General features: G+C 48.4%; 12 protein-coding genes across 12 annotated transcripts; 8 read left to right on the top strand and 4 right to left on the bottom strand.

Annotated features, from left to right (window-relative positions):
• Nucleotides 1-126: 126 nt before the first annotated feature.
• LACBIDRAFT_303861 (uncharacterized protein) lies at nt 127-2,468 on the bottom strand (the record flags this gene model as incomplete). The annotated part of the gene is made up of 11 exons (XM_001884305.1): nt 127-366; nt 421-481; nt 531-552; nt 617-670; nt 721-755; nt 810-1,329; nt 1,383-1,440; nt 1,493-1,797; nt 1,848-2,067; nt 2,125-2,190; nt 2,247-2,468. The coding sequence occupies 11 exons, from the start codon at nt 2,466-2,468 to the stop codon at nt 127-129; spliced, it is 1,803 nt and encodes a 600-aa protein (XP_001884340.1).
• Nucleotides 2,469-3,410: 942 nt separating this feature from the next.
• Nucleotides 3,411-4,332, bottom strand: LACBIDRAFT_168583 (uncharacterized protein; the record flags this gene model as incomplete). Its single annotated transcript, XM_001884304.1, has 3 exons — nt 3,411-3,814; nt 3,965-4,090; nt 4,149-4,332. Coding segments are annotated over 3 exons (714 nt in total), but the record flags the coding sequence as incomplete, so codon positions are not given.
• A 241-nt stretch (nt 4,333-4,573) lies between these two features.
• On the bottom strand, nt 4,574-4,830 carry LACBIDRAFT_303859 (uncharacterized protein; the record flags this gene model as incomplete). Its single annotated transcript, XM_001884303.1, has 2 exons — nt 4,574-4,745; nt 4,799-4,830. The coding sequence occupies 2 exons, from the start codon at nt 4,828-4,830 to the stop codon at nt 4,574-4,576; spliced, it is 204 nt and encodes a 67-aa protein (XP_001884338.1).
• A 508-nt stretch (nt 4,831-5,338) lies between these two features.
• Nucleotides 5,339-6,671, top strand: LACBIDRAFT_185536 (NAD-malate dehydrogenase; the record flags this gene model as incomplete). Its single annotated transcript, XM_001884428.1, has 6 exons — nt 5,339-5,569; nt 5,631-5,714; nt 5,774-5,779; nt 5,839-5,862; nt 5,915-6,463; nt 6,520-6,671. The coding sequence occupies 6 exons, from the start codon at nt 5,339-5,341 to the stop codon at nt 6,640-6,642; spliced, it is 1,017 nt and encodes a 338-aa protein (XP_001884463.1). The 3' UTR covers nt 6,643-6,671.
• Nucleotides 6,672-7,242: 571 nt separating this feature from the next.
• Nucleotides 7,243-7,419, bottom strand: LACBIDRAFT_303857 (uncharacterized protein; the record flags this gene model as incomplete). The annotated part of the gene is made up of 1 exon (XM_001884302.1): nt 7,243-7,419. One exon carries the CDS (start codon nt 7,417-7,419, stop codon nt 7,243-7,245), a length of 177 nt encoding a protein of 58 aa, XP_001884337.1.
• Nucleotides 7,420-8,582: 1,163 nt separating this feature from the next.
• On the top strand, nt 8,583-9,797 carry LACBIDRAFT_303856 (uncharacterized protein; the record flags this gene model as incomplete). Its single annotated transcript, XM_001884427.1, has 4 exons — nt 8,583-8,596; nt 8,649-8,781; nt 8,835-9,083; nt 9,144-9,797. The coding sequence occupies 4 exons, from the start codon at nt 8,583-8,585 to the stop codon at nt 9,795-9,797; spliced, it is 1,050 nt and encodes a 349-aa protein (XP_001884462.1).
• Nucleotides 9,798-10,420: 623 nt separating this feature from the next.
• On the top strand, nt 10,421-11,975 carry LACBIDRAFT_303855 (fructose 1,6-bisphosphate aldolase; the record flags this gene model as incomplete). Its single annotated transcript, XM_001884426.1, has 10 exons — nt 10,421-10,444; nt 10,504-10,563; nt 10,615-10,626; nt 10,680-10,685; nt 10,735-10,781; nt 10,829-10,981; nt 11,037-11,507; nt 11,562-11,685; nt 11,741-11,818; nt 11,877-11,975. The coding sequence occupies 10 exons, from the start codon at nt 10,421-10,423 to the stop codon at nt 11,973-11,975; spliced, it is 1,074 nt and encodes a 357-aa protein (XP_001884461.1).
• A 413-nt stretch (nt 11,976-12,388) lies between these two features.
• On the top strand, nt 12,389-15,065 carry P450_CYP52-1 (cytochrome P450; the record flags this gene model as incomplete). The annotated part of the gene is made up of 15 exons (XM_001884425.1): nt 12,389-12,704; nt 12,751-12,848; nt 12,905-12,934; nt 12,993-13,029; nt 13,083-13,142; nt 13,190-13,401; nt 13,458-13,839; nt 13,895-13,950; nt 14,010-14,166; nt 14,222-14,246; nt 14,306-14,320; nt 14,374-14,448; nt 14,501-14,729; nt 14,782-14,967; nt 15,030-15,065. The coding sequence occupies 15 exons, from the start codon at nt 12,389-12,391 to the stop codon at nt 15,063-15,065; spliced, it is 1,914 nt and encodes a 637-aa protein (XP_001884460.1).
• Nucleotides 15,066-17,262: 2,197 nt separating this feature from the next.
• On the top strand, nt 17,263-19,710 carry LACBIDRAFT_330162 (uncharacterized protein; the record flags this gene model as incomplete). Its single annotated transcript, XM_001884424.1, has 6 exons — nt 17,263-17,551; nt 17,602-17,881; nt 18,064-19,054; nt 19,109-19,262; nt 19,400-19,610; nt 19,650-19,710. The coding sequence occupies 6 exons, from the start codon at nt 17,263-17,265 to the stop codon at nt 19,708-19,710; spliced, it is 1,986 nt and encodes a 661-aa protein (XP_001884459.1).
• Nucleotides 19,711-20,878: 1,168 nt separating this feature from the next.
• Nucleotides 20,879-22,457, top strand: LACBIDRAFT_303852 (uncharacterized protein; the record flags this gene model as incomplete). The annotated part of the gene is made up of 4 exons (XM_001884423.1): nt 20,879-21,388; nt 21,441-21,565; nt 21,623-22,124; nt 22,188-22,457. The coding sequence occupies 4 exons, from the start codon at nt 20,879-20,881 to the stop codon at nt 22,455-22,457; spliced, it is 1,407 nt and encodes a 468-aa protein (XP_001884458.1).
• A 922-nt stretch (nt 22,458-23,379) lies between these two features.
• On the top strand, nt 23,380-24,611 carry LACBIDRAFT_303851 (uncharacterized protein; the record flags this gene model as incomplete). Its single annotated transcript, XM_001884422.1, has 5 exons — nt 23,380-23,439; nt 23,497-23,843; nt 23,932-24,143; nt 24,255-24,440; nt 24,502-24,611. 5 exons carry the CDS (start codon nt 23,380-23,382, stop codon nt 24,609-24,611), a joined length of 915 nt encoding a protein of 304 aa, XP_001884457.1.
• A 744-nt stretch (nt 24,612-25,355) lies between these two features.
• On the top strand, nt 25,356-25,565 carry LACBIDRAFT_303850 (uncharacterized protein; the record flags this gene model as incomplete). Its single annotated transcript, XM_001884421.1, has 2 exons — nt 25,356-25,457; nt 25,515-25,565. 2 exons carry the CDS (start codon nt 25,356-25,358, stop codon nt 25,563-25,565), a joined length of 153 nt encoding a protein of 50 aa, XP_001884456.1.
• Nucleotides 25,566-26,048: the final 483 nt, after the last annotated feature.

Here is a 26,048-nt window from a genome sequence, read left to right as displayed (position 1 = left end):
AGTGACATGGACAGTGAATCCGTAGTGTTCGTCCAAGGAGCCCTCTCATTCATCATCACGATATTTATTCACACACCTGTATGTTGTTCTTATAAGACATCGATACCACTGTAAGCTAAAGAAATACTACAACGGAAGCGGGAGCCTCAAGTTATTGCTCAAGGTTTCAATAGCCTCTATGAATAAATGCTCATCCTCCACCGCGAAGTCCCCGAATGGCATTTGATTTTCGAGAACGCGGAGAGAATTTGGGAACGGCGACTTAAAAACGGAGCAGATCGTTCCGGGCTTGGGAAGGGCACCCGTCACAAAGTAGCGCCTGATGAGGAATTGGGTGCAAACGGAAGGGGCATTGATAGAAGCATGCTAGATACAGGATGTTAGTCAATTTTTCGTAAAGTCGGCAGATCTGCGACCCACCCCGGAAGAGTCCTGAGTCAAAACAACTGAGCCGGGGAACCCCTGCGACATCTTCTTTGCACTGAAGAAAAAATCAGTAATTAGAAAAACGATTTTTTTGGTGTTCTTACGCCCACAGAGGAGTGACGGGATCTGGAATAAGATGCCATGAATTTCCAAATTCAACAACATGGGTATAGATATGGAACACACGTACCAGCTGTATTACCGACCAAAAGGATCGGGTGGCTCGTATTCCCAACAAAAGGACCTTAAGAACGCGTAAAGCTTGCGTTACTTGAATGGTTCAATTTTGCAAACCTTGAAAATGATTTTTCGGGAACTTCGGCCAGCCTCTATGAGAAGATTTCCTCAGTATGGCCGATATAAGCAGAGAAAAAAATGCATACATGCAACTAAACCGGATGCTGGCCCATATTTCTCCCCATTGTGAACTTTCAGTGATCATCTTGAAATATTGTTCCGAAGAATCAAGGTCGCCTGGGATGTCTTTCCCATCGTTACAGAGGATAGCACTTTGTGCATCTGGGATGACATTAAAAGCGTTCTCAGGTAATTGAGAAGGGCATTGGAAGGGTGGTGGTTGGAGCGCTTGGAAGAGCAAGGTTGCATCACCAGCCGCAAGCTGAGATAAGCCTGTTGCAAGTGGGAGGAATGTAACGTAAGGCGAATAAAGGGAAGCAAACACAGCCAGACGCAGGAGATTGTAGTCCAGGAGTCCGTAAGATGTTTCCGTACGAACGGGAACTGGCTTGGCGCGGACAGAGTCGTAAAGTTTCGTCAAGTTTCGTTGAACGGCCTCAGGGGTGGGGGCGTAGAAAGGGCATCCAAGTGGTCCAGCATCTGCGCAAGTTTTGAAGAAGAATTGCATCGCTTTATCGGTATCCAGAAGGTTATTGGACCACAGGGCTAACATCAAGTCTCAGTCAAGAGGATGTTACAGCTGGAAAAATGACGCATACTGTCAAAATAATTTTCAGCGTCGACGACGCCGTCGATCACCAAACGCTCAACCTTGTCCTATATCTAGCTGATATATTTTCTCCATGGTATGACTGATAAAATGACTCACGGGAAACAGCGCGGCGAATGTGGCTCCCAACACGCTGCCGTACGAAAAACCCCAATACTGCAGTTTTTCCCTGCCATGAGCTTCAACGATCCGTAGCATATCTCTAGCGGTATTGTCGGTGTTGATGTGCACCAAATACCCATCATCACTTTCAGCAGCAAGTTTGTTTTTAACCACAGACCGAGCCCATGTTCGCGAAATGCCCTCGTCAGAGTTATTCACGACATGGAGACCGAAATCCCCCCAGAGCTGCCGCTCTACCTCAGTCTTGAAATACGAGACGCGTGGAACTGAGCGTCCAACACCTAGAAAAATCAATCAGGCAGGGAACGGCATGACGGAGATGGCGATTGACCTCGGGGATCAAATCCGACAACGTCGAACTGGGGCCCAAGGACGACCCCAAGCGCATCGCCAAACTGTAGCACAAGGTCGACTCCGCTCCCGCCTGGACCGCCGGGATTGAATAGTACTGGACCCCGATATAGCGGGGAATTCTGAGGAATTATAGAAGCCTTGCGAGTAAGCGCGATGATCGCTATTTCGCCGTTGGGGTCGGAATAATTTAGTGGTACCTTACGTTCAACGAGTCTTTTGACTTTAGCTGTTAAAATAAAAATGGAGAAACTCACAATCAGGCGAGCGCACTGGCGCGTAGCGTAACAGTCGAGCCAAACAAGCTCTTTGCTTGGTGTACACTGTGGAGAGGATCGCAGTCAGTGTAGGAGCGTGAATTGACCATCAATCCTTCTACCGTATCCCAAGAGAAATTGTCAGGATTGATGGTTATATTCTTCCCCTGCTCTGTATCGACCTCTGCGGCTAAAAGATATTCTCTATCGTGCCAAAGGGCAAAGAGGAAAAATGAGAATAAAATGAGCGTCGATAAAAACATCGAAGCCGTTTTCCTTGACAGCGTAGGGCCAGACAGCATTCTGCCGCGAGACGGTAAGCGTGGGGATTTTTCGCCGTGCATTCAAGCCACAAATGAGACGGCGGCTGATGAAGTTGAGTTTACGACCAAGAGTTGATTTCGTACACTTACATTTCTGTAGTGATCGTTAGAGGCAAGCTGGAGGAGGTCAGGAAGAAGCCAATCTTCAAAATTCTCACGGATGCACCAGCACTTGGCCTTATGCACAAAGCAAATACCTGCTCCGGGGACTGGGAAGGCAGTAGAAGGCGCGATCTGACAGGCATCGCGGCACATGACTCGTACCGTATGGCCCAGACACGATGAGACTCCGAGGAGCAAAGACCTTGAGATCGGCATTAGAAGAATGTTCAGGCAGCGCACTGCTGCGACGAGATTTTGCGCCTCTACGCCGCCAAGACTTTGAATGTAGTTTTATTGAAAAATCGTAACATACGTAAAAGTCAAAATTCCAGTCAATTGATCCATGATACGCCCCCATCGAAATTACTGTCGTCGTCATGAAAGATCTGTGGATAAAGATTGAGTCGAAGTTCTACTTGCTTATCCCCTTTCCCCTACTATTCCATCGCGCGCGAACACCACCGATATTAATTCCATCCGCATATCAAAAAAGCAAAACTTTCCTTGGCCAAGGAATGAACGAGGTTCCTACCCCTATCCCGCAGCCTGCGTCCTTTCCAACATCTTATTAACAGCCACCGATCTTCCAGCATGCGTCAAATCCGCGAGCCTCGCCTCCCTCATACTCAGCAAAGTAGCCGACAAAAAAGAGGGGGTGATATACATCTCATCACCAACCCCAACATCAATCCCATCCGGAGTCCCAGCCGCGCTGGCACTATGACTGCCCCCGCGCATGCTTGCGCTTCCACTGCGACTAGAGCTTGACACTAACCGTTTCGCAGGACTCGTGGCTGTACTACTAGCCATCGGGGATTGGGATACGTCTCGCGATAACTTGGGAGCGTCCGGCGTTGCGTCTTCTTTATATCGATCCCAAAGGGTATAAAGTGAGATGATCTCCTGTGCGATGGTGGCTATCAAGGGAAGGGAGACGTTCAGTTGGGATAGGAAGGTGATTGGGTCTTGTGGTTTCTTCGGGGGTGTTTGTCCTGCGGACGTGGCGTTGTGAGCTTGACGCGAGGAACGGCGTGGTTGGGGTGTCGTTTGCTCTGCAGAGAGGTCGGCATCTGGCTCGGAGGTGGAAGAAAGCTCGGGACGGGTGGGCGGGTGGAGGATGAAAGTGAGATAGATGGCGGCGATGGCAATGAGATGGGGAGGGTGTACAAGGCATAACTCGGATCTGTAGGTGTCGTTTATGATGGACCTTTGAAATGGAGGCGAGGTTAATGAAAGTACTGGCAACATAGATAAATAAAAAGGAACTTTCCAGGCGGTTTGTAAAGCTTCGGGAGCCAATTCTAATTGACCTTGCCCTGATCCCCAATATCTAGGTCCATCATCAAGGCCTGTACCCACCTCTCCAGCTTCCCCATCTTCAGACACGGCAGACCCCTCATCATCTTCTTTTCGACAGAGGGTGAGCAAGGTTCGATAAGGGTGGAATACGATGAGGTCGCATTCAAGATCGTCGACGAGATAAAACTCCATTTCCGCCAGCTTTGAGTTGTCAGTGGGGAAATGTTTAACGTTGTAAATTTCTTCTAAAAAGTGTATCAAGAATGATTCCTCCTCGCCGAACGGCTGGACACGCACGACTGAAGAGAGTCCGGGATTCCGTCATTACATTCTTGATGTGTATTGGAGACTCCTCCGCCTTGGCTGCGACGTAGCAGCATGCCGAAATGACGATAAACGGGTCCGTCTCGCAGTACGAATTCTTCATGTAGAACCTCCGGAAGAATACGGTGGCCGTTGCGATGACTTTTTGTCGCAGTTGGAGTTTCTTTCCCAGTTTCGTGATCACTTTCGAGTGAAAGTCAGTTGAAGCATTCATGATTGGGAGAAGGATATAAAAAAGCAAGGATTCACTGCCTGTCGGAGCACTCTAAGATTCAAGAAATGATTTGTGCCAACCGCATGACGCCCAAGTGAGACAACAATCCAGGAAGCTGAGCAACAGGGAGCGAGAAAGCCACAGCTCTGATCAAGAAATCAAAGCTCAGGAGAGAGACAAGGAGCTTTCAACCGTTCATATTTATCTTATATCTGACATCGTAGATGGATCTGCTTTTCGACCTACCGTTTGCAAAGTAAATCGCCAAAAAGTCTAGATATTCTGGGTCTTCGACATAGTGTAGGTCAATTTCTGCCCTTGATTGCTTCAATGTCGCACGATCCACGATCCAGCGCTTGCTGGACGATATCAGTGGGTTCTGCCAAGAACAAGAGGTATTTGTGAACCTTACTAGTGTGAGCTTACCCAGAAATCCGTCGCCATTCGTTGAACTTGTGGCCAAAGTGGTGGTGGTTCTGGTCAACCTCGGTTCGTGAGGGTCGGAAGTCCGATCAACGGAGTATGAAAGGTTCGTGGTTCGTCATGCAGCCTCGCTTGAACCTTTTCGTCGAGTCGGAACTTGGAAGTAAACGTCGGGCAATGTAAATATGACGTCTACGGTATACGACGGATGACGGGGACGGAACTGGAATGTGCCATGTCAACACTGGCGAAAATTCGAGCGCCAAGCAGCCTCGGTGGTCACTGGAAACCCTGAAAAATAGCAGTTCTTCACGCTGAATGTACAGTATAAACTTGTGAACCTCCACGACTTCTAACATTCTCTTTATCCATGTCAAATTTATTCTAGTTCAGAATCTTGTGGCGGCAGGGGGGACATCATCCTCCGTGCGCGTGAGAGTCCGCAACGATCGTCCGACAAGATCCGGTGCACGGGATTCCGAGATTTTCTCTTTAACTTCCTTCCACCACAACCACCATCCCCATTACCATGTTTGCCCGTACTGCAGCTCGTTCCCTGGCCGCCCCCTCATCACGTCTTTTCTCTTCATCCGCTGCGCGCCTTCACAAGGTCGCAGTGCTCGGAGCTGGCGGAGGAATTGGCCAACCTCTGTCTCTTCTACTCAAAAGTGATCCTCTCGTCACATCTCTGAGCTTGTACGATATTCGTGGTGCACCCGGTGTTGCCGCCGATGTTAGCCACGTAGACACTGGCAGCGAGGTGAGTATTGCATTCGATGGCTAGTCTGACCTCGTTGATCAATTCTGTGACGTGTATGTAGGTGACTGGTTATGCTGCCGATCAGCTCGACCAGGCCCTTGAGGGTGTCAAGGTTGTTGTTATCCCTGCTGGTGTTCCAAGGAAGGTTCGTATCTCTTTTTTCTTGCTTTTGACACTCTGCTCACGACTTGCATCATCGTACAGCCTGGTGTAAGTTCCCTTCTCTCTTCTCTCGTATTTTGATGCACTCGGCTAAATTGGCTTTTTAGATGACCCGTGATGACCTTTTCAACGTAAGTTTCTATTCATCTACCACATAGGGTTCAAAATTTGACGCGTCACTAGACCAACGCCTCCATCGTCCGAGACCTTGCCGCAGCCGTTGCCCGCGTCGCGCCAGAAGCCCACATTCTCGTCATCTCCAACCCCGTTAACTCTACCGTTCCCATTGTTGCTGCCACTCTCGAAAAGGCCGGTGTCTTTGACCCCCGCCGCGTCTTCGGTGTCACATCTCTCGATGTCGTCCGCGCCAGGCGCTTCCTGTCCGAGGCGGTCGGCACCTCACCTAAGAACACCGGCGTCACTGTCGTTGGTGGTCACAGTGGCCCCACCATTGTCCCCCTCCTCTCACAAACTGAGTGGGGCAAGCAGGTCACCGGCGAGGCGTGGAAGAAACTTGTGCATCGCATTCAGTTTGGTGGCGATGAAGTTGTGAAGGCGAAGGATGGTGCTGGTAGCGCTACCCTCTCGATGGCTTACGCTGGCGCTAGCTTCACCAATCACCTCCTGCGCGGCTTGAGCGGCGAGAAGGGCGTGATCACACCCACCTTTGTCAAGAACCCTCTCTACGCCGACCAGGGCATTGATTTCTTCTCGTCCCCCGTTGAGCTTGGTGTAAGTCTTCCTTCCTTGGGGCCATCGACCATTATGATTGACAAATATCTCTGTAGGTTAACGGTGTTGAGAAGATTCACCCTATTGGTACCATCAGCGCTGATGAACAGGCGCTTCTCGACGCTTGCCTGCCCGAACTCAAGAAGAACATTGAGAAGGGCAAGGCATTCGTTGCTTAGGGACATATTATTTGTCACTTAATGAGATTTACCTGACCATCATCAGTGGTGTGACCCTGTGAGGCATATCTGCGAATCATTTAATGGCGTTTGACCATAGGTTGAGAACCTCTTTGCTAACAGTGGCAAGCCTGGCCACACCCATATTGAGAGACTTCACCAATTTCAACACATACTTGACCGCCGCCCCAACCCCAAACAAATTTGTATGCTCAACAATCCAGGGCACGACTATACGACGTTGTGAACACCACGTACATATGGGCGGAGTCGTGTCCGTCACGTCGGAATGCTTTTTCGTGTGAACGTCGCGCAAACTAGAGAATTTACTTACCAACTCATTAATAACCTTGTTGAACTTTGAGATAAGGACGGTATTGAAGAGGATTAGCAGCGCGTCGATCAAACCGAATTGGATTTGGATCAGCTTCCAGTGACTCCTCGTCTGCCTTCAAACTCCCTCTGGCGGCCTTACGTCGCAACCAAGCCCTCATGTCGTAATAGATTGATACGATAGGGAATCCAATTGAGACGACGGGAAAAATCTAAAAGCTCTTTCACAACATAGAGATTTGTTTCAATGGAAATTTCGTCCATTGGTCACCACCACATAGATCCAGATAAAGGTGACAAGAGGTAACCCAAGCCTCCACATATGATGATTGAGGAATGTAAGAATCCTATGATGCTGCTGATAAGATGTCTGAGCCTTGTAGACATCATGCGGCCCACTCTAGAGAAAAAAGAGTAGGGCTGGAAGATTCCAACGGCAATCATGCACCCTGTTCCGCTCGCATGTCAATAGTAGAACAGCTAGTTAAAGACTACTCACAGCTGAACAACGCGCTTGTGCCTGCGTTTCTAATTTTTGAATTACACTCGGGCTAGGAACCGAATCTCTGATCGCTCACTGGCAGAACGCCGGTCGCCAAACAATTGCAGAAAAACCATTGCAATGAAACAACGAGAGTGAGTCTGGGGTCGATATCCCGGCCTTGGGACCCAGCGGAAGACTTCCAGTACAGGAAAGAGCTGAAGACGTGAAGGCAACAGAAGTAGATGACGATGGTGAGAGATATTGTTTTGTTTGTTGCTTGGACGACGGCGGATATGAGGAGGGCCAGACTGGTGATGATCATTGCCCAAAATGAGCCTATGTTCTGGCATGAGGACTCGAAGAACTGTAAAAGAAACCAACCTCTTATATCGCGACCAGGAATGCATGCATTGATGACTGGGTAAAAGCGCTTCGATTAGAGATAGTTCACCACCAGGAAATTAGCAACCTAACCTGCGAGCATACTCGTCACATAGAATGTCGATCGCACGCCTTGGGTTCTCTTGAGAAATCAGAGATTCTGGCGTGTTATATATGATTGTTTACCAACACCTGTAATATCCAAGTCCTCAATTAATCCGTGACAAACAGTCGCGTTTCTTGCGGAATCCATGAGATGAAGAGAGGTCGTTGTCAAGTCAGAAGGTGAGGTGTCTTTGGCATGAGAAACCTTGAGGAAATCGAGGTCTGAGAGCGTCTCGAGTAGGGGCGACCAAGGGCGTTGAAAGGTCTATAGACAACTGTCAACGAGGCTGCCGCACGGGCGTCAAGTGGATCACAAAGCAGTGTCGATAATTATAGATCAGCGCAGTGTGTATTTTGATCAGATTCCATGAAAAGTTCTGAAGACCGCAACTTCCAAGCACCCAATTCGCCAAAGGTGACCATTGGAAGAAGTAATGATCGCTCCGAAAATGGCATCTCGGACGATTTGGTACCGCTTAAAACAGAATGGGCCAAGGCTGCTGGTGATAAATTTCCAAGACGTAGGGAGGTCACTTCAAAGTTGGACAGAGGACAAGAGGCGAAGGAGGATGTTACGTAATCCATTGTAGCATTTTCCTAACGCTCGACGTCGTTCTTCAACGACCGTTAGACCGCAATGCTACGAACAATGTAAGTATTGAACCCCCTTGAGCTTTTGATTCTAATCTTTTGCTTGTTTTAGAAAACCAAAGAATGCGCGGTCAAAACGAGTATTGGATGCTCGTCTGCCAAAAGAAATTGAAGATGCGCGAACAGCCATCTTCGTAAAGGGCTCGCACACGGGGGAAACGCTGAACGCCGTAATGCGTGAATTAGTACGTGTACTGCTATCTTTTAACATCTCGAAAGTTCTAATCAAACTCGGAAGATGGCCCTCAAACGACCTGACGCGATCGCGTTCAACAAAAAGAATCAGATTCACCCTTTTGATTCTGCGTCGACCTCCACGGCCTCGTTAGAATTCTGGGCCTCTAAAAATGATGCTTCTCTGTTTGTTGTTGGACAGACAACGAAAAAACGCCCTGATGGATTGACTTTTGTGCGGATGTTCGATGGACGAGTTTTGGATATGTTGGAGGTTGGTGTGGAGAAGTGGGTTGGCATGGCGGAGTTCAAGGTGTGTTTTTCTCTCGGTCTTCCATATACCCTCGCACCGTCTGATTGAGTTTGTCCAAAGACACAAAAATCGACTCCAGGCCACAAACCATTGATGCATTTCGCTTCGGAGCTGTTCGATACCCACCCCCGATTCATCCAACTCAAATCCATGCTCTTGGACTTTTTTAACGGAGAGATTGTGGATTCAATATGTCTACCTGGGCTGGAGCACGTCATAAGCGTCACCTGCGCGCCTACACCTGCCGCATTGAACAATGCAACGGTCAACATGTACCCAAACCAACACCCCACGCCAGAAGACGTTTCTGTGCTACCCAAAGTCCACATCCGGACGTACACTACCAAACTACTCGCTTCGGGGACCCGGATACCTCGCGTGGAGTTGACGCCTATGGGTCCTTCGCTTGACCTCACCCTTCGTCGGCACCAGCAGGCTGATCCGGAGATGTTGAAGCAGGCGATGAAGAGGCCCAAGTTGAAGAAGACGGACGTGGAGAAGGGGTTGGGTAAGAAGAGGAAGAATATGGAGGTGGATGAGATGGGCGATTTGAGAGGACGGGTGCATGTTGGGAAGCAGGATTTGGGTAAGTTGCAGACGAGGAAGATGAAGGGGTTGAAGGCGGGTGCGGAAGAGGATGACGAAATGGATGTGGATGATGAGAATGACTTTGGTGATGGTGGTGGCAGGAAAAAACGCAGAAAGGAGGATTAGAGGTTGAGTTTTTCGTGTATAACATCACTACTCTGTCTTCATCATGCTGATTATGACTTGGAGTTCAAACTCTTCCTTGCTGGCAGGCTGAGTTGGTATCAACTACACAACAAGCTACTTCAACGTTCAACGGTTATGTCGGTCGTTTGGGCTACTTTGGATTCTTGTCCACGCAAACACCAGCGACGTGCCTTGAATTTTTCTTGCCGCTCTGGACGCCACCGGCTCATAAACCATCCCCATGAGCGGCAAGATATGCTTGACAATGACATTCGGCCGAGGCTATTTCTCTACTGTAAGGAAGTATCCGACAAATTTTCTTGCGGATGATTGTAGATGATTGTCTCTCTTGGGATGCAAATATTCCCCCCACCATTCCACTATGAAGATCGTCTTGTAACTCTTGGCCATGTAGAGCCTATAGGCCTCATGGATACATAGCTAGGATCACGACGGATCTTGACAAGATCTTGACGATCAGGGCATGGCGGCCCGCCACGGCTCACCGACGTCAATTTTGGAGCACCTGACCGTATCGATAATGTTTATAACTGCATCCTTGCTTTGGAGCTCCTGCTTTTTTCAAACTCAAACCACTATCACCACCTCTTCCTTCTTTAAACATGGGCGTTCTCGACATCGTCCCGGTGAGTTCAGAGAACGACCTAGGATATGGACCGACTTTGACGATTGGATCAACTTGAAGGCTGGTGTATTGACTGGCGATAACGTCCGTAAATTATTCGATTATGCTAAAGAAAACAAGGCGAGTTTAACTTCTGATATCCTGGTAATTGGCGCTGAGACCCGTCTACAGTTTGCTATTCCGGTAAGTTTTGGAGAGGGTTCCGAATGTAGATCTGAAGGACACACTTTATCTAGGCCATCGTGCGTCATCCCCCCCTCTTTTCACCGATCCCAGCTAATTGGAGTGCAGAACGTAACCTCAACGTCTACGGCCAATGCTGCTCTTGAGGCAGCGAGGTACGCTCCCCGATTTTCATGAGACTTCTTGTCTCATGTTCTCGTAGAGACATCAAGTCTCCAATCATCCTGCAAGTCTCTCAAGGAGGAGCTGCATACTTCGCTGGAAAAGGCCTAGCGAACGATAAGCAACAGGCATCCATCATTGGCGCTATCACTGCTGCTCAACACGTCAGACTGGTGGCTAAGGCTTATGGCGTGTACGTCGCGGAGATCTCTCCAATCCCACTGATTCTAAACCATCTTCTTCCGTAGCCCCGTCGTCATGCACAGCGACCACTGCGCCGAGAAACTTCTGCCCTGGTTCGACGGCATGCTCGAAGCTGACGAGGCTTACTACAAAGAACACCAAGAACCCCTGTTCTCCTCCCACATGCTCGATCTCTCCGAAGACCCCAAAGAAAAGAACATCGAAATATGCGCCAAGTACTTCAAACGCATGGCACCGATCGGTCTCTGGCTCGAGATGGAGATCGGAATCACGGGTGGCGAGGAGGATGGCGTCGATAACACTGGTGCTGACAACGCGAGTCTGTACACGCAGCCCGAGGACGTGTATGATGTGTACACCACCTTGAGCAAGATCGGACCTAATTTCAGCATTGCTGCTGCGTTTGGAAACGTGCATGGCGTTTATAAGCCTGGGAATGTGAAACTGCTCCCCGACCTTCTTGGGAAACACCAGAAATACGTGCAGGAGAAGGAGAGTGGGTCCGATAAGCCTCTGTGAGTTCTCGTTTAGTTTTAGATTTGATAAAAGCCTTTTACCATATATCCCAGGTACCTCGTCTTCCACGGTGGTTCCGGCTCATCGAAAGACGAGATCTCCACTGCTGTGGGACACGGTGTCGTCAAGATGAACGTCGATACTGATACGCAGTTCGCTTACCTCACTGGTATTCGCGTACGTGGTGTGATCATCCGTAGAGTTGACTTTGATCTCCAAAATTCCCTTTCAGGACTTTATATTGAAGAAGAAGGATTACCTTGCCACCCAGGTCGGAAACCCAGAAGGTGCTGACAAGCCGAACAAGAAGGTATTTGAGGATGGGCTTTTCGATCTGTTGTTTAGTATGCTGACATTGACTGCGATAGCTCTACGACCCACGTGTGTGGGTGCGAGAGGGCGAAAAGACTCTTTCTGAACGTATCAAGGTTGCGTGCCAGGACCTTGGTAACGTTGATCGTTTGTAGAGTTTGGGGCTGGGAAGAGGTAGAGGTAGAGGAAGATGAAATGAAAAAAGTAGAACGGGTCCTTGTTGTTGTATGTAAGCAGTACCTTTGCGTTGTGGAAATTCTTTCTGTTGTATCCATGCGTTCCTGAGCTCGTCGGTGACCTCGGTGGGCAGACCAACTATGTTTACGTCACACCTTTCGGATTTCCCGGCTAAGCGCTTCTAATGGGACCAACAACACTGACCGAATGCCCCTTAAAACGCCTTGATCTGGACGATTGTGATCATTCATAAAGGGGTCGAGACTCGAGAGATTATTGGCTTCTGTTGCCCTATTACTTTCAATCTGAGAGGTTGACTCACCGCCAAGCCTGCTCTAAAGGGCACGTCAGCCAGGATCGCGACTCAGCCTTCGAATTCGTCTTCAGTACCATGGATGTCCCTCCAGGAATCGCGTATCTGGTACAAAGACTTCCACGCATCCTCACACCACCCACTCTAGCCTACGCTCTAGTCCACCTAGGCAAAACACATCTCTCAATCGAACTCTCTACCTGGGGTCTTTCGTCCGTCTTGTTGTTAAGCCTTCCCGTCGGCCTGACCCTTAGCGTCTTGTGGAAGGACTTGGTGATTCGCTGGGACGCTTCTAATAAAGGCGCAGTGTTGCCCCCTGTTGCTCCTGATCCGTTCCCTGGAGGCGCGAGGAGCTTGTACAGGGCTGTGACTAGTTTTAAAACTGGGTATCCAGGTGTGTTGGATTTCTTTATTTTTTGAGGATTGATTCTGACTTGGAGGCGTCTCAACTTTGATTCTTAAAGTTGATGGGTTGCAGGATATGTGTGATAAATTTGGAGGGTACACGTTTATGTCGAAGATATTGTTCGAGTATAGGGTATGAGCTTAGCTCTGTTCTGTTCTTTGTGCACGGGTTTAATTTGGTTTACCTAGGTTGTTACTGCGGAGCCAGAGCATATCAAGGTGTGTTCATCTCATGTCCAGAATGTCCAGATGAATACTTTTGCTGAGACATTTGCAGGCCATGCTCGCAACGCAATTCGAAGAATTTGAGAAAGGTTTTTTTTACATCTTTCTTGCAGCTCAACATCCATTTTTACTGTCAATACAGGACCTGAGACACGCTTTTTGTTCCATCCCCTCTTAGGAACAGGCGTTTTTGCAGCAGATGGTCAGCCGCTCCTCTTCCTTTTCGATTCAATACTAAATGTTCAAAAGGGGAGTTATGGAAGTATGTTTTTTTCATCGCTTGGGATGAGACCAACCGCATTTTTCTGACGAGCTTGCGTGTTAGATTTCATCGAACCATGACTCGTCCCTTTTTCAGTAAAGACCGCATCAGCCACTTTGATAATTTCGGTCGACATGCTGATGACGCGCTTGGCCAGCTGAAGGCCAGGCTGCGAGAAGGACATGCGGTTGATTTTCAGGTCTGTATCATCACTCTTTCATTCTTGTTGGTTTTTGTTCCGACATGCTTACTTAGGATTTAATCTCCCGATTCACACTCGACTCCGCAACCGAGTTCCTCTTCGGGAACGACGTTCACTCCCTCGCTGGCGGACTTCCTTATCCGTATTACCATTCCACCACCTCCACCTCTGATTCGGATGCCCATCCTTCAACACGCTTCGTCCATGCGTTCCAGGAGGCTCAGATGATTACTGCTTTCAGGTCGCGGTTTGGGTCTCATTGGCCTCTGTTTGAATTTTGGCATGATAGGATGAAGAAACCCATGAGAGTGGTTCATGATTTTATTGATCCCATCGTCGCTGCTGCGATAAGTAGGAAGAAGGAGGAGATGCTTAGTCCAAGTCTGGATCGGGATGATGAGACATTATTAGAAAATTTGGTCAATTCGACTGAAGGTTTGTCGATTGGTATATAGTTTGTCGCGCTTTCACCCTCAACGTTTTTTTTCAGATCCAATTATATTGAGGGACGAAATCATGTCGTTGTTGGTTGCTGGACGGGATACGGTGAGTTTTGATTTTTATCTATACCAAGGAGCTTTTCATTTTAACTGTCGACGTAAAAGACTGCAAGCACTCTGACATTCACGGTTTATATGCTCGCGGAACATCCGAAAATATTACAACGCTTACGGGAGGAAATCCTCCAAAAAGTGGGTCCTCAACGGAGGCCCACGTATGATGATTTTAAGGAGATGAAATTTTTAAGGGCTGTTATCAATGGTAAGGCGTCTTCTACTAGTAATTCGTGTGCGATCTCATTTTTGAATGATCGAAGAAACACTCCGTCTTTATCCGGTGGTGTATGTTTCATACCTTTCGCTATGCTTGCCAAATATCTGATCCTTTGCTCGTTTACTAGTCCTTTTAATATCAGGTATGGCATACTCAGGTTACTTTTTTTTTTTGGTTTATTTGACAACATTCAAGGATGTCGAATCGGGCCACAACATGGCCATCTAAGGTTCCCGGAGGAAAACCATGGTATATTCCTGCGAACACAAGGTACGTCATCCAAGATACTATTGAAAATCGACCTTCTCATTGAATTTTCTAGGTCGCTGTATACGGTCTTCATGATGCACCGACGCAGAGATCTCTGGGGTCCAGATGGTGATTTCTACACCAGACGGATTTGTCTTTTCAGCACTAACCAAAACCCCCCGTTAGCTCTTGAATTTGATCCGGACAGATTCCTGGACGAACGACTTCACAAATACCTCACACCCAATCCTTTTATTTTCCTACCATTCAATGCAGGCCCTCGGATTTGTTTGGGCCAACAGGTAAACGGTTTTTACCCCTTTTTTTCATTTCTGATCACCATTTCGATTTTAGTTTGCGTATCACGAAGCTTCATTTTTCCTTGTTCGACTCTTGCAAAATTTTTCCTCGATTTTTCTGGCCTCACATGCCCAGCCGCCTGAGTCGCGTGCTCCTGCCATCTGGGCGACTGAGGATCGGACTGGGCGTAAAGGGAGGGAAAAAATTCGGCCGAAGACGCATTTGACGATGTACGTTCAGGTAAGTAATTTCCTTGGCTATAAATGTCGTTGGACAGACTTTTTTTGATATACGTGTCGTAGGATGGATTGTGGGTAACTATGGAGGAGGCAAAGTAGTGGTAAAATGGAGTACGGCGCTCCCTTATTAATTTATTGTATAGGATGGTGAGAGAGTACTAAACGATGTAAAAGTATCTGGTTGTAAGTAAATCTAGGTATTGGCAGGAACTAGTAAACCTTGAACAATGAACCGGAACTGATGTATGGTCATATGCCATCGAAAGGCCCATAACGTACAACAATAATTCTCCGTTGAATGATAGCAATCCGAGTCACCGACCCGTCTAGTGTAACCATGGGGAGCTCAGGCTGACTTGCGGAGTCTCCGCTCGTTTGTTGCTCTCGGGGGAGAATTTCCGAATTCAATCTAAGAACATTCCACTGGACCCTCTGTCTATTCCAGTATAAATCTACGTATGTATCTACTGATGGATTTGCGTATTTCCGACTCAGTTCTATAGAATGGAGGCCAAAGACATCAGTCAATCGACGCTAATGCTCATTATTGTATTGAAACTCAATGGTACAAATTTGAATCGGAAAAATCTGGCTAAGCCTCAACAGAATGCCAGCGACTGCTCAGCTTCCATCAGATTGGATAAGCGTTTTCAAGTGAACCCCGCATGATATCGTCCGCAAATTGACGGTGCCTCGCGTTCAGAAGCAGATCGCGGATGTATGTATTGGGAAGTTATTCGGCCGAGATAGTTAGAGCGGTTCAGAACGCCGGCGTCGGCTGAGGGCGCGGTTTTCTTGCTCTACTTTCTCTGGAGATCTGCTCAAAAGGCCCAAATTTTTATTGGTAGCGGTTTCCCTTGTGGAGGAGTCAATCTTAAGGTCAAGTGAATAGTTGAAACATTACCGAGACCACGACGAAAGACCTAGCACGTGCCTATCACGCGGTTCAACAGATGAAGACAATAATAATGGCACAAGCTGCAGCGTCTTGGAATGACAACGAAGGTGAACGGAGAGGACAGAGGAGATGAGGTCTTTTGGTCTGCACCACAAATGAACAATGTACGCTGCCGCCATGAGGTGTCATGCAAAGAACTGGGACGAGGACGATGATGCACACGAATAAGACAGTTGCAGGACACATGCATGGAGCATGGCAACGAAGAACCACACATGATTGGCGAGGGCACACAGACAAGGACGGTGACGCGGAACCAAGCGTACCAGGAGGAACAACGAGTAACACACACGAGGAGGATTGCGATGACAATGCACACAAGGACGAATACGAGAAGGACAGTAATATGACATAACCAGAATGCGTATGAGGAAGACGGCGACGAGGACACCAAGGCCAAGAACAAGGCACCTTGGAGGGATGAAACCCACTCCAGGGGACAGTACCAAGTACGCTTGCAGAGAGGACGACGGGATGAGGATGCAACGCGAGGAAGAAATTTGCGAGGATGATCCTCGACCCCAGCATCAAGCCATTGACTCCGTCCGAGAGCAGGTCCAACCAAGGTCCAACGCACTCACTGGGCGTGAAGCTGGATCTAGAATAGGGCATAAATGCAGATAGAAGCCAAATAGAAGCCCAGACCGGCCACCGATCCCTCTTCGAGAGCAAGTCCTCGATATGCCCTATCGAGAGGTCGCGATACGGCTATGTTATGCGGCAGCGTAGCCTATTACTACAGCTTGAGAGCATCATGATTCATGATCTTTATTGCGAGGGCGAGTTGCGGCTGTGGACCACAATTCTTCGTGGAACCTTTATTTCTCAAAACCTCGTTTATCGAACACGGCGAAGTGTGCTTGATAGGATAAGGTTTAGCTTGAAGTTAATGAGGTGGAAGGAGGTGGTAGACAAGTGTTGAATAGAATAATATACAGTGCTTTGCACTGCCGTCTGCACAACGGAATTTGGAAAACCTGTTTGTATGTGTTGTACCGTGACTGCCACAAAGCGGGGAGAAACAGACCACTTCATCCAACAAGGCCTAAAATCTCTTGTGCTGAGAGATGATGCCCACCATGCCAAATGGTAATCCGTGTGCGCATCGCATCTGATCCTTATGGCGCCATGGGAGTTGGTTGTGTGCAAATTGTGTGCTCAGATCTGGTTCTGATACGTGACAATCTGTGACGAAAATACAAAACCAAATAGAGTTTTCGAAACTCCCTTGTGCAGACGGCAATGCAAAGCACTGTAAATTGGCTAACCTCGTGACTACGTGACATTTATTTCTTCCCTTTTGAATTTCCTCAATTTCCGACTTGCCTCCCCGCCCCCATGAGATTACGGATTCAGACTTGTCAACCACTCCCAGAACTCAAGGTTTGGTTTATACCAGACGATAAAGATGCACCAGTCACCATTTATGATCTCAAAGAGGCCCTATGTCAGCGAATTCCTCCCGTAAACGAGTCGCGTCTCCTTGGTCACGATCTTGGTCTATTTCTTGATGACTTTGAGCTCTTGGACGATAGCCCGTTCAGCGCCGTGAGAGATGGTGATCTAATATGTATCAAGGCTGCTTCCTCCGTGCAGGCTATGACAGTGAAGGTTGAGGGTTCGTCGGGTGCGTTCATCCACAGCCCTCCTTTGATAGCTCTAATTTCCCTGCCTTAGAGGTGGCTCGCGCGCAAAAGCGGAAACGGTCTCCGACCTCTGCAAATTCTATATTGATACCCGGACGCTCTGTAAGGACTCCTACGGTGGTTCCGAAGCACAAAGAGCAAATCAGGTCCGACCATTCTGACTCGGACTCTTCGGACTCGTCATCCTCTACAACTTCATCCTCCTCTACATCTTCCTCTTCGTCATCATCTTCATCGTCCACGACATCGTCGTCATCTTCATCATCTCCTCCGGTACCGCAAACATCCAAGGTACCGCAGACATCCCCTAAGTGAGCATCTCCTGATGATTTTGTAGGCTCGACTGACTTCATTAAAGGATATCTGCCAAATTCCCGCATATTACTTTGGGTGTTCTCAACGTAACACCGAAGCTTCCCAATGCCTCAGTGGGCGAATCTTCCAAGCGAGTACAATTAACTAATGTTATGATGCCTCGCTAACTCTGTTAAAGGGTTCAACACACACCTCCCGGACACGGGTCATCTGAGACGCACGCACGCAACCTCCGCCGTCGGTATAAAAAGCAAGCGGAGCGTGAAGAAGTGCAGCGGCCCAAGACTCTGTCCGAGCCACCCCCGCCCCCACCAACGTCACAACAACAACGGCCGATGAGTTTACAACCGTATCCAATTTTACAATCGCCTTCTCTTCCAGAACAACCTTCATCTTCGCCCGCGCCCCCTCTTCCGGCCCCGCCGAAAGGTAGCTCCGCTTCAAACCTTGTTCCCCTTGGACGGAAAAAAATCCTGCCTACGCGACGCGATCGCGTAGGTCCTGCAAATGATGTTGCTTCTGCTCTCAATAGTGCCTTTGGATCGAACGCCACCACGGGTGAGCTTAATCACGGCATTGAAGTAGACACCGACAATATGGATGTCGACGACGAGCCCAAGCCTCAGCTGATGATGCTGTCGCTGAAGAATAAAAACAAGAAGAAGGGCTTCAAGCAGTCGATGGCGGCCCCGATACCGAAAAAAATTGTATTTGGAGATGCAGAAGATGTCCAGCCGACTCTGGTTGATGTGGTCCCTTCTCCTTCTCAGCAGGAGTACGTGCGTCTTATACCGCCTTCTGAAATTCAAGGTCGCGGTGAGCTCCCGCCAAACATGTTCGTCACAAGCGTGGACGTTGAGCGGGGGCTCTGGGACGTGGTCAAGGAACACCGCAAGCCGAAGAATAGCAAGAAGAAAAAGAACAAAGAGGCGACATGGGCTGATCTGTGGTTTGAAGAGCCGCAGGTACAAGGTAAAGTGGCGAAACTCGTTTTTGCTGGGCCACGTCAAGAGGTGACGGATAACTGGAAGGAAGAGGAGGTGGTGGAAGAAGCAGTAGTCTCGGGATCGACACCTTTCGACTGGGATCTCGCGGAGAAGGTGTGGGGGACGAGTTTTGAAGTAAAAAGCCCGGATCAGCTCGCGGTTGGTGGCTTGGTTGGGTGGAAGGTACGTATATTTACTTATAATCGTCGGCATTTCAACCCAATTTACGCGCCTTAGGAACTTGGCCTGAACCCACAAACATTCTCCCCGGAAAATCTCTTATTTGTTGCCAAAATCACTCAAATTGAGGGCACACAGTACACTATCCGACAACTCCTGCGTCCAGGGGCTGGGTTATCTGGATTTGATGTAGTGGGGAAGGAGGAGGTGGGTGAGGAAGAAGCGGATGAAGTTCATGAGTGGGAGAAGATCATAAGCGGGCCGGGATGGAGAGTTATGCAACTGGATGTCTGATACTTATATAATGCCTTCATAATTTTGGTGCTGCTATGCATGTTCACTGTTTAGTGAGAACTTTTTATTCAAGTCACTTCATGAGTAAGCACCACCAGCAATTCGATGCGAAAGGCTCCCTAACGCATCGACGCGCTCCACCTCTGCCTAGTGCCTCACACCAATACCAAGGTTCGCGGTTCCGACAACTGAGGGTGAAAGAGGAGGGAGGGAGGAACAGAGGTGGAAGTCGAGAGCGAGAGATAGAAATTGATAACAGAAGCAGGTAAGCCTGCCGCCTATATGCCAACTACTCCATTTTTAGGAAGTACGTACGAGCCAAGGCACAACTTGACTCGAGTTCATCTCGCTTTGCGGCACCGTAATGGTTCAGAATGGCCTCGAACTGACTGCACAGCGAGCGAAAGCGAAACCGTCGTCGAAAAAACGCATAAGGGGACACGAGTGACGTGCCGAACTCGTAATCGGGTATATGTACCTTTCGTAGATATATAGCTAGTCAAGCACATAACAAGGACGGATGATTCAACACACACCCGGATGATACATGCGTCGCCGAGGCGTTCGTCGGGAGTTTCAGAACCCGATGTAGATGTACAACCACGCTAAGAACCAACCGACCTCGAGGGTCTAGTAAGCTCCGTCGAGCAAATTGGGGACGCCCATCATCGTGGAGGTGCGGGATATGGATGGTTTGGTTGTCTGGGTCCTCGTCGAGTGGGTACGCAATTCACTCGACCCCCGTCATTATTCATTTCGTTCATTGATATGCCTCATAAAGTACAAGTGCCTCCTGTACGTCAAAACATCGACCTGGCTAAGCTCCAGTTTACTTACCGTATTGACGCGCTCCCGACCTCGCCGACAATGGACAATGTCTCTTTCAAGTTCTGGACAAGGCGGACTCAGATGCCAAGTATGCGGAGAGCGGTAGCATTGGAGAGTGAGATGTGGCCTCTGGGTGACCATGAGGCGATGACGGCCCCAAAGATTTGTACGTAGTGGATTGCTACTGTTTTTATTAATGTTTTGAAATCCTATGGTCTTTTTACATGACCTTCTATTAGTCTTTCATCTCTCTTTTCAACCTTTTTTACGGCCACTTCCCAGTCCACTTTGCCCACTTTCGCCAAGACTTTCGCCACTTTCGCCAAGACTTTCGCCACTTTCGCTAAGACTTTCGCCACTTTTGAAAGCTATAACCGCTTTTGAAAGAAAGTGGACTTGGCTTCCTAAAGCGGAAACTCTTTCACGCTTTCACCGTTAGAAAGCGTTAGAACCAAAGTTAGAACTGCCCTGGAAAGTTGTTAACTTGCCTTGTCAGGGCCTTGAACGTTTGAACCCTGACCGCGTTAAGTTGGCACCTAGCGCCAACCTACTTAGCACTAAGGACTACTGTGCCAGACTTAGTAATGCACTGTATCCTTATCGATTGTTCGTTCCTGATACGTAACTGACGTTCACACCAACTCAATGTGGACGAGGATATAAAAACCCAATGTCATTCGTACCAAGTTTTTGTCCTGGTTTTTTATGTCTGTCACCGAAGCTGTTGCCTCTCTAACCCCCAGCAAGGAAGGGGAGATTGAACAAAGGGCTTCAGATATAGAAAATGCACTCCCACGACATCCTCCTTTCCAAAACGAGTACACAGACAACTCTCACGTTCCAAATCTCTCAGTTCTCCGCATCTTCTGGCTTTTCTTCACCCAGTTCGGGCTTTTTGCATGGGGTGGTCCCGTCGCCCAGATTGCGCTGATCAGAGAACGGCTTGTCGTCCGAGACCAATGGATTACCCTTGCGAGATTCAACCGCGTCTTCGCTGTGTATCAGATCCTTCCTGGACCTGAAGCAGCGGAATTGTGCATGTTCTTCGGCTGCCTGGCGGGCGGGAGGATTGGTGGGCTGGCGGCGGGCATCGGGTTTATACTACCGGGGTTCGTGCTCATGCTGGTGGCGAGCTACGTCTATGCTGTAGTGGGCTTTGGGAACGTATATTTTAATGCAAGTTTCAGGGCTTTGCAGCCGATGGTGGCAGCCATGGTAAGTCACTTCTCTTCTATCTGAACGTACAGACACTAAATTTCTAACCCAGATTCTACGGGCCACGCATAAGATTTCTGAACATGCACTCCTCTCACACGAGACGAAGAAACCTAATCCATGGCTCTTTGCTTTCGCAATTTTGACTGCGATCAATAGCGCCCTACGAATTAATTGGTGCGCGCGCTCATTCAGCTAACTTAACTCGTGCTGTTATTGATTGTACTTCCATAGGTTCATATCACTCGGTGTCTACGGCCTCATCAACATGGCCCTCGTCCGGCGGTATTGGCTTATTGCAGGTCTTCTTTTCACCCTCCAATATGTAGGTTACGCCCTCTACGTCGTCTTCAGAGGTGTTCCATCTCCACTCGCACTCGCACTTGGCGTGGCTCGCGTCCCTGACCTTGCACATCTCTTCGTCCTTGGGCTCGTCGCAGGAAGTCTCTCCTTTGGCGGAGCATACACTGCAATCCCCTTCATCCATGTTGAGGCCGTCCTGCTGGGTCGCTGGATGCCAGAGCAGGCTTTCATTGACTGTATTGCTATTGGGAACGTTTTACCGGCACCATTGGTAATTTTTGCAACATTCGTAGGTTTCCAAGGGGGTTACCTCCATGGTGGTCTAGGATACGCGTTTGCTTCTGCGACAGTCATAACGCTGGGCATGTTTTTCCCCTGCTTTATAATGACGATCATTGGACACCCTGTGCTCGAAAAACTTGTTCATAACCAAGTGAGCAATTTTTGTTGTGCCTCACTTAATGATTCTGATTTTTCTTCTTGATTCTCACCGTAGTTCCTCGCCGCATTCTTCGATGGTATATGTGGCTCCATCGTCGGCGTAATCGCAATCGTAGCCATCCAAATTTTAAGAGACAGTGTAGGCAGCACTGGCCGCGTCAAGCCAACGACAGCCGATGGTGTGTTGGCCGTGGCCACGCAAGATTCTATAGCAGCTGTTTTGTACCTCGTCACACTCGTCGTGCTTTACAGGTTTACGCACAAGTACACTGCGATTGTGCTTGTGCTCTGTGGTGCGATAGCTGGTCAGTTCTTATTTGTTTGACCAGAAACTCTGCAAACTCGGGAATGGACGCAGGGCCTGATCCACCCGCTGCATATATACGTACATAGCGGCTGTCGCGTTTGTCTTGCTCGCCTAAATTTATTTGAAATGATCAATAATATCATGAATTGCAACGACTAACACAGATGGGAAGAAATAGGGCGTAAGACTTTACACACCATCAACAAGGACCGAAACATCGACGAGGAGGCGACCGCTTTTATTACTCCCCGCCCAATCTCCGCCACTCCGCCACTTCTCACAGAAACCTTGACTGATCAACCGATCATGATCAACTGCCACTTGACGACGGCCAGTCAGACCTGGGCGATCACAACACTGACCTGGTGGTGCCGTCCCGCCGATATCAACACCCGTCAAGTACTGACTTGAAGAGCACGTCGCGTGCGCGAGGTTTTGTACTTCAAGCTACTCCAGGCTACTTTACTTGACTTGATTCCCGAAATTTGACTCTCGGGGGCAATTCGAAATGCGCGATATACACGACAAGCTCAGTTTAGCTGTGCATTCATGACAGCAGGCTAGTCGGGACTGGAAGTTCCTTATAACCAGCGCTCTCGAATTGCGATTAGTGATGTGCAGGCCCGGCTTGGCCCGAAAGCCACGGCTATGGCCCGGCTTTCAGCGGCTCAGGCTTGACTATATTCAAGCCTGAGCTTTTTGCAAGGCTTCAGGCTGGTTCAGGCCCGGCCCAGGCTCAAGCCACGGCTCAGGTGCTAAAGTCGAAAAATACGCACAAACAATCAATTAGTCGAAAACTTATCGCAAGTTCTTTGGAGTTTACGGTATGTCTCCTCTATCACTTTCTTCGAAGCTCCTGACCATGCACCGTACAGTTCACCTCGCACGTCATACCTCCCTTAACTTAACTTATAGGTTTCAGCATGGCAAGGTGCTGGATATGGGGTGTCACGGGAATATGACGAAGTGGGCAAAGGCGCAAGTGAGGGAGTTGCTTGGAGTTGGTGCGTTTTTCTTTCATTTTGGAAATAGGGAGTTAATGGATTCGTGCGCTCAGATATCGCAGCGGTGTCGGAGGATCAAGCGTGTTGACGTTGGGAGGCAATGCATGGTTCGTGGTTCGGAGCTAGTTTTGCTGCACTGGGTTGTTACACCAGGCCTCGCGTTTTCCCCTGAAAAACTCGTGCAACCATTTGACATCGTCTCAATGCAACTTTGCATGCACCACACTTTTGAGACTGTCCAAAGGCGCGTTGTATGCTTGACAGGAACGTCATTGGTATACAGAATTCGGTTTGAAAATCAGGACTCGAAACCGATGTTTGGCCGCAACTACTGGTTTTTATTGCAAGACGCAGCCGAGAATGTATCGGAGTATGTTGCGCGATGGGAAAATTTTGGACAGTGAGTTACTTGTGAGTTACCGCCTTTCCGTGCTGGCATTCTATTCAAATTTCAACTACTTAATCATACCAACCGTACCCCTCCAAAGCAAGGTCCCACCAATCTTTGAGGCCATGGCTCAGGCCACGGCTCAAGGCTTCATGCATTGTGAGCCTGAGCCTTGGGCTTTCCTGGGCCTTGACGACGGCCCAAGAAGGCCCGGCTTTGGGACGGCTGGCTCTGGCTGGCTTACGGCTTTGGGCCGGGCCTGGCACATCACTAATTGCGATGTCATCTCTCAAATGTCAAATGATGGCTATGGTAAGTATGTTTCAATTTTTGGATTAGGGATGCGTGGTGAAGACTACATATACCCAGAGTAAGCAGGAACGAAACTAACCTGAACTTGTTGAGTTCCTTCATCTTCTACAGCCTCCTGTGTAGCCACCTTCCGATATTTCGCTTTCCAGCGCAAGGATGCAGGTCACTGTAGGGAACACTCTTGGCGCTCTTCAAATCGCGATTACTGTCTCGACGTTGCTCTTCGGAATCGTCACTATGCAGTGTCTTCAGTATGTGAAACGTTATCCAGACGATGCGGCTATCTTCAAAACGCTGGTGAGAAATTTGTTGCTAAAGCTTGAGGGTGGTGGCTCATCTCCCCAACTCTCACCCATAGGTTGCTTTGAACTGGTCAACTTTTCTTGCTACCCTCGTGATAAATATGCGCTAAGGCAAAAACACTTAGGCTTATGGAGCTTGGACAATCAATATGCGTGTCCTCCGTGATGTATATCGCGACGGTCAACGGGTCCCAATCGACTCGTTTCGTCGGCCTCGGAGTTGCAGTGATTCTCGGAGGGTTAATTACGGCGGTTGTGCAGGTGCGTCTGATTTGATTAAAATTGCTTCACTGTGTACAAGGCTAATAGCAGATAAACATATCTAGAGCTTCTTCTCCTGGCGCCTCTACAAACTACTTCCCCAGCCATTCAGCTACATCGGCATTTTTTGCATCGTGATTGCAAATCTACGAGGCGTTGGAGCTTTTGTATTTAGTCAGCGAGTCATTACCCAAGACGTTGGGCAGTGGAGAACACACTCTTTTGCCTTGGTCACAGTGTTGCTGTCGTCCGGCGCCATAATCGACATCATCATTGCGGTTACATTGGTATCGTTTTTATTAAAAAAACGGCGAGAAACTATCTCTAGGTGCGAACTTAGTCGTTGACATTTAGCTCGTATACAAAGTCATCGTTGTGCAGGGCTTTTTCAGAAATCATTGAGCGAACCGCAGCCTTTACAATCCGTACGTAACCTCCAGAGTTGGCTGTCACAGACAACATTAACCTTTTGAAAGGAACTGGCCTTCTTACTAGGTAAGGGCCAATCATCCCATCCAATCTTACCGAAAACTAATAGAATGGATAGTATCACGGCAACGTCTGTGCTTGTTTGCGTGAGTACCTTCTAACTACTAACTCATTCAAGGCTTAAATTTTTACCTTCGTCGTCGCTTGACAGTACCTCACTATGAGGGAGACCTGTGAGGCTGCTTCTCAAGTCAATTGGTTTCCTTTTTTAAATATTACGGTGCAGACGTTTGGGTTGCCATATACACAATCCTCGCAAAATGTGCGTTCCTTTTCGCGTGGCTTTCGTTAACCGTGATACTTATTCTCTTTCGAAAAGTGTACTCCAATTCGTTCCTTTCAGCGTATGATTTTTACAGTGCTCCCTTGATTGAACCATGGTTGACACAACCCTAGACTGAACGCACGTCGACCATCCTCAATAGATAGCAGAAACCACTCTTCGCTCACACAACAGGCAAAACAAGCTAATGTTGATTCTGATATTTCTCCCTCGTCGTTATTACTCATGTGTTTACATCTAGTCCTTTCCCATTCAAATGATTACAATTGAGATGATTTCGGTCGTCAACACCGATAGGGACCAAGAGGATATTCCGCACGAATGGGAAGACGTCAAACACCAGGTCGGTATTCCCTCTTTTGAGTTGTTTTTACCAGATTGATGTTGAAACACAGGGTCCTACTATCCAACTAACGCCGCCACCGTCCTCTACGGTTTAGTTAATAATTGCAGCAAAGCACACAACTTTTGTAACTATCATCCATTTGCTACCTCGCCTCTTATATCTAGGCTCCGTTCAGTTTATACAGGACGGTACCTTCTGTGGTATGACTTCTTTATTCTACAAGT

This window comes from Laccaria bicolor, genomic scaffold (assembly GCF_000143565.1).
Source record: "Laccaria bicolor S238N-H82 LACBIscaffold_25 genomic scaffold, whole genome shotgun sequence".
In the NCBI taxonomy this organism is placed as follows: domain Eukaryota; kingdom Fungi; phylum Basidiomycota; class Agaricomycetes; order Agaricales; family Hydnangiaceae; genus Laccaria; species Laccaria bicolor.
Note: the sequence above shows the minus strand (reverse complement) of the source record. Positions and strands in the feature narration are given on the sequence as shown.